Here is a 6,670-nt window from a genome sequence, read left to right on the forward strand (position 1 = left end):
ATTTTTAATATCTGCATTAGTTTCTTACACACACGTATGTATGTATGTATATGTATATGTGTGTGTATATATATGTATGTATATATATATATATATATATATATATATATATATATATTTATAATGTGTTTTTTTTTTTTTTTGTAGAATTGTATTCCCATGTTCTAATTAAATACTTCTTCCTGGATAACCTCCAATCAGATTGTGCTCTGCACCCTCTAAAAGCTCTCCAGGCTCTCCAGTGTTGATTAGAAAGTTTGCAGCTAATGAGTTCTCCCGATAAAGAATAACTGGAATTGTTCGACGCTCCGAGTGCCCCTAATGAAACTTCAGCTGATGAAGATTGTAATCGTGTGAGCGCCGGCTAATGAAACAGGCGCTCCATTTTCAACTTGAATACCACTTCTTTGAAAAGCCTCAATTTGTTTGACAATTAACAAATAGAAAATCTTTTTTTTTTCTTTAAAAAAAAAAAAGGCCAATTTAGTTTTTTAGAGTGCAGAGTGCAGAGTGCAGAGTGCAGATTGAGGACTGGGAATCTGAAATGTGACCTGTGAAAGTGGAGGGTTTTTCCTTCGGTCTGTGTGGCTCCTGTTCAGGTAAACGAGGGAGAAAATACTTGAAAGCAGGAATTTTTAAACGAGAAAGAATACAAATACTGTATAAAACACGAAACTTCAAGCTTCTGCAATACCAAAACTCAAGTATCAACCCCAAATGCCTCACACTCAGGAAGTGTATTGATTATTGGATGCATCCCGCTGAGGATGAAGGATTCTGCCACGATGTTGAACCTCAACGTGATCGTCTGCAGCCGACATGGACAGAGTCAATAAATCTGATGAGCACTCATCAAATGAGCTGAATCATCAGTTTCAACAGCAGATCTGCTGAGACGCTTCAGCGTAGTCGGAGACTCTACGGCCCACAAATGCACTGATATGAAGTGAGCTTAGTTCAAAAAGTGCTTAGTTACACAAACATAAATAAACAGAGGTTATTTTCATGAAGTCTGGAAAAAACTAAAAGACAGAGTGAAATAAATGTTAGGAAGTGACAAAGCAGATGTGTTTAGTTGCAGTCATGTGGAAAGTCGTCTAATATGAATACATTATTCAGATATGAACAGGCTCAAAGAGAATACAGATTACAGCTGTGTTTTCTCTTGCAGTTGTAAACAGAAGCTGCACACAGGACCTATTAATGTACAATGTTAGTACGCTGTGTAAAACATAGCTTTCTAAAAATAAACATCAGTCCGACTGATCATCCATTTCCTCAATCTGCTCCTGTCCAGACACTCGAGTGCTTCTTACAGACAAAATATATAGTGTCCCCTACAGAGTCTGAAGATATTGAATGAAAAAAGTATCTTTTTGGCTCCATTTTTTTTAAAATAAAAGCAGCATGCTAACCTTTACGAACACGCACCAGTCTCTCATGTCAGCTCTAAAACTACAACGTTGAGCTAAAAGCGGAGTAAAGTGTGACGACAGACTTAACAACAGTTCGGTTTGTTCTGTAGCCAAACCGCAGTCAAAAAAGCTGTGAATTTAGATATGACAGTACGACGTTTCCATCAGTTGAATGAAGAATGTGTTTGTAAAAAAAGACGAATGGAGATCAAGGATGTAAAAGTTTGAAATTTTCTTTTCTCCCTCTCTCTCTCCACAGGATGCATTCCTGGTCGTCGCAGCGATCGTTCTCTTCGTGCTCTGTGTTTATGCCTTCTTCTACCTTAACCTGAGCACCGAGCTCAACCTGGACGTGGACATGGATTAAAGAAGTGCCGGGAAGAGGAGAGTTTGCAGAAGTACTGGCAGCCAACGTTGGCTGACGTTGGCTGACGTTGGCTGACGTTGGCTGATGGCGGTCCGTACGTCCCCTAAAGCAAACGCTGCTCGGTTTGGGAGCCGTCGCATCCTGACAGACTCATTCTACACTTGATTTGCAACACGGTGACGACGAGTAACGTTTCAGGGGACTTTTTTATCTCTAATTATTGTCATAAATGCTTTGTTTTGCCTTCTACATCCTTTGATCAGTTTGTAAACTACAAGGAAACTGCAGCGATTGCTGGACTTTGATATATGGATTTAAAGAATGCCATAATTCAGTGGCTACAATCACGTCTTCGCACATTTTTGCAGGAAACACTATGATCTATTCAACATATTCAGGGAAGAATTTAATTATTTTATTTTTTTAAACACAAATGATCCAAACTAATGTTGAGACTAAACCCTGTTAATCATGATCCCCAAGTCACGTCTCACTGATATCGAAATGTGAATCTGCAGCTATTTTCACACTGAGACAAACGCTGGCCTCACATAGCAGAGCATAAACCCCTCCTCCCAGATATCAGAGGATCACAAAGTGTGAGATTAGAATCCACAAAACCCTCGCCGCGATTGCACGTGTGCGCTGCATACAGAGCAACGCAGCGCCCCGCCCACACACGCGGGCGGCATGGAAACGGACATCCTCAGGAAAATGCAAATATAACCTGGCCCTTTTGTTTGAATGTAAATGTTGGCGGAGAGGAGATGAGCTTTTATATGTTCTTCCAGAAAACATGGTAATGTTTTACCATCCTGTGCATACATGCTTTTATTTTTCCGCAGAGGAACATGAAGGTTGGTCTTTGTGTCTTTTCCCACTGATTTGCTCTTTGTGCTGCAGCGCTGCGAGGTGCAAGCACCGACCTTCCCTCAGCCATTTAAGTCCACGCGCTTTCACTCAGAGAAACGGTTTATAAAAGACAGCAGAGTCAAGGACTTTTTATTATCATACATATGCAGTGTTTTTGTATGAAATTGTCCTTTTTTTCCTTTTTTTGTTTTCCCCTCATCCATCATTTTTTCCTCGTGCAGTTATAACTTTTTTCTCTCTATTCACGTAGGTCAGCCAGGAAGAGATAGTTTCGGCTGTGACAAGTCTTTACAAAATACCGCTACCAAACACAAAAGACACAAAAAACAGTTTTTCTCAAGAGAGTTTTAATAATGATTTTTTTTTTTTTGAAAAAAGAGTCTTAAGTCTGTGCTTGTTTTTGTCGCAGTCGTCGATCGAAGTCCTGAAATGTGAGACAGATTTTTGAGCTTCCAGCTTCAGCTTTTCCTCCTCTTCTCTCCCATGACCTCCTGACCTCCTGTAAAAGACTACATGTCAAAGAAACCATTATGATAAGCATGCACCCTCACCCGGCAGCTTTTATCTGCGCCCCCCCCTTCAAACCCTGAGATTCTCTCGCATGCGTAACAATAAAAAGCCTTTTTACCGATGAACCTTCACACGCGACACCTGTAACCTAAAAGGTCACGATTATCCACTTTGAAAGAAATGTTGCGTATTTCTAATGCTAGTATGATAGTTAGTACTATTATTAACAATGTCTGTGTCGTATAAAAAGTTTTTAGTTGTCTTTATGATGTGTGAAATGCTGTTTTTTTCTATGGTTGAATTGACTGAATTCAGTGTAAGGACATGTGCTTCTCTGCAATAGATAAATGAAGATTAAAATACTTTTTCCAGTTTTTATCAGTTGAGTTAATTCCTGTTGATCTTACTTGTAACCCCTACAAGGCCGCCCTCTGTTTACCCACTTCCACGTTGAGATGGTTCAGGTAAAGGCGTCCCCTGGATTCCTTTTTGGGGAGGTGTTTCAGGTGTGGAGGGAAGACGCTCCTCAGGACACGTCGTATATCTTAACCAGCTCACAACACTTCTGCAAAGTCGGCCAGGAAACGGGTCTTCCCTGCTCAGGCGGTTGTCCCGGCAACCTGAGCAGGAATAAATGGAAGTTGATGAATGGATGTTTAATCTTTTGCATCAGATAAAATCTACTGATGAAATTCCTGGTAGTCTCAGCGTGCAGTTTAGTAAAAGATGTTTATGTAGCAAAAATGATTAATGTAATTGCAGTTACAGAAGAGAAAAGATAAGTAAAGTAAAGGCTGTATTAAACACAATGACAGCTCATCGGGCGGTCTAAGCTTCAGATAACACTTATTACTGACAGTCATGTTTTGTGCTTTTCATCCCAGAAGGTTTTATATTTAACTGTTGATGTTGGTGAAATCATCACTTTGACTCTTAGAAGTTAATGAATTAAAATAGTTCCTAGTGTAAATTTACTTTGATGGGATAAAAGCCCTGCATTATGTCTTAGATTGCTTTAATTTCAAGCTATAAACAAAAGTGTTCTACCAGTAATTGGCTATTAAAGTGTATCTTCAGCAGCCTTCGTGTCATTTCACGGCCTTTCTTAAGTACGAGCAGGCGATTTGCATGTCTGAGTGGAACTGTGGAAGTAGTGACGGTGGCTTCTCACCAGATCTGATGTGGTTTTAGAAAAGCTCCCACGAGAGAGAGGAACATAAACATGTCATCACTGTGCATCACTTGTCTGCTGACTGTCAGTGGTCGCTGACTTGTGTTTGTGCAGAAATGAATCAGGCGGTGGCCACTGTACAAGCATTCAGTGTAGCATGACCTTAACAGCGTCGTATAGGCACTGAAGTTTTAGCTAACATCCTTTGACAAATGAGCCTGATGCCTCACGCCCAAACTCTGCTCATTAGTCATGTAAGGTGTGTCAACAAGAGTAATTATACTTGCGTTCACACCAACTCACACATATGCACAGCATATGATGTGCTCCACTTTCCCACACTCCGGCCAATAGGAACCGCTATCGTACTTACACGGCTGTTTACCGAGACATGAATCATAATTACGAGCGCCGCTGAAGCAGACAGGATGAATTCAGAGCATGCTTGGGTTTGGCTTCCACGGTATTTGCTTTTGACATAAACAAACACATGCATCTTGTCACACTTTCTGTTTGCACCATGATGTCATGTGAACATAAGTGCGTGGCGACCTCAGTTTATTTTCAGTTTAGCTTGTAAAATGGTGTTTCTTCCTCTTTCTTCATGTATGTCAGTATACAGAGGGTTTCTGCAGATACATTTCTATAGGCATGTCCATCTGTGTGTATGCACGTGTGTGTGTGTGTGTCCGTTTTCAGTATTCTTCGCCGTGCCTGCGGCCATGCTCCAGTGAAGCGCCACGTCTCTCTGACGGACCAGTGAGAAGAGAGCATGGCCAGTCCCTCCAGAAGCTCATTTAGTCCCTATCTCTATCACACACACACACACACACGGTTTCTCAACAAGTCACTCTGACAGGGGGGCTCATTTCTCCCTCAAACACACATTTGCCCACACATACACACTGCTGTGCTTCCATTAGGGAGATATGGTGAGAAGACAGGGCTGATGATGCATGACACATAGTACCACTGCTAGTCTCACACATAATGGCTCCTTCTTTCTTTCTCTCTCTCCGTCATCGCTCTCATTCTTGCCTTTTTTTTTTGTTCACTCCCTACTACGATGAAAATCTTTTTGTGGTTTTCCATTTCTGCTTAAGAAATTAAAATACGTCCCCTGTGATGAAGCTCAAAACTTTAGTGAGCTGAGGGGTGAGAACGGTAGAAGATATCCATCGATCACGTTGTCAAGTGCAGTTATTTTATCTGGCAGAGGGCTGCAGTCGGGGAATGATAACAGTGCCATGAGAAAACAAAAAGAGAAGAGGAAGGAAATGCAGAATCTTGCAGGGGAAAGTGGAGAAAAAATACATATATGTACAAAATACAGAAAAAAAGGATGAAGAAAGGGTAAAATGGATGAATTTAAATTGTACATGCAATAAATAAAGGTGTGAAAACAAATGTATCATAATATATCGTTGTGCAGCAATGGACGTGGATCCAGGTCCACTGCAGTGGTTCCTAAAGCACAAGGGCCTTTGTCCTACCATGATCTCCCTTCACATTTAACTCCCAACACGGAAGCAAGTGTCTGACTATTTTAATGCTAAAACCAACACGCCCGCTTGGCAGAAATACTCGCAGAGTCTGATTCTCAACCGCCCTCCGTTCTCTCCGCGTCTGATATGAATGCATTAGCAGGATTGTCCTGTGTGGTGGATTAGAAACTCCCCCGTGCTTTGTGAGGTGTGTTGTAATGCCAGACTTAACGGATTCTCCTGCAAATCGCGTCCTGCCATCGCCGCCTTAATCCCTGATGCACTGCCTAATGACACAGAGGCTGAGGAGCACACCGGGAGATCAGGGGGAGGCAGGGAGGTCGGGGAGAAAGTGACAGAAGAGTAACAAAGTCTCAGTAGAATGTCTGGGGAATGTTGCTTCTTCTTGTCGGAGCTTATTCGCGCTGACTGACACGTCTCTGAGGTGTTGCAGTCCCTGAATTAGCTGGAAATGTATTGGCTCGTGGATGTGTGTCTGTGTGTGTGTGTGTGTGTGTGTCTGTGTGTGTGTGTTTGTGTGTTTACAAGTGCTACATCTATAACCAGTGTGTCACCAGCAGACAGGGCAGGTGCTCAACAGGTGTGCTCTGTGATACCATGTCCCTCCATGTTTGCACACTCTCATTGTGTTCTTCACAGGAACACCTGGGCTCGGTTGCACCTGGGCTTGTTGCCCAGTCATCTGTTTGACAACACACACACACACACACACACACACACACACACACACACACACATGCAGGAACGCACTGGAACACAGCCAGTTCCTGTTTCTAGCTAAAGGAGGAAGTAGCAGCTGACATCCCATCCTGCAATTCCCCAGAGACTC

At 42.1% G+C, this 6,670-nt stretch overlaps 1 protein-coding gene across 2 annotated transcripts in view; it reads left to right on the plus strand.

Moving 5' to 3' along the window:
* The window catches only part of triqk (triple QxxK/R motif containing), a 30,791-nt gene extending 27,261 nt beyond the window's left edge, over positions 1-3,530 (plus strand). The window contains exon 4 of one of the 2 annotated variants that reach the window (XM_061741846.1): positions 1,675-3,530. In XM_061741846.1, coding sequence (XP_061597830.1) covers positions 1,675-1,782 — 108 coding nt within the window. In that variant the 3' untranslated portion in view covers positions 1,783-3,530. The remainder of the gene's footprint in view (positions 1-1,674) is intronic. The other variant, XM_061741847.1, reaches the window with a different exon arrangement.
* Positions 3,531-6,670: the final 3,140 nt, after the last annotated feature.

Source organism: Cololabis saira, chromosome 15 (assembly GCF_033807715.1).
Source record: "Cololabis saira isolate AMF1-May2022 chromosome 15, fColSai1.1, whole genome shotgun sequence".
NCBI lineage: Eukaryota > Metazoa > Chordata > Actinopteri > Beloniformes > Belonidae > Cololabis > Cololabis saira.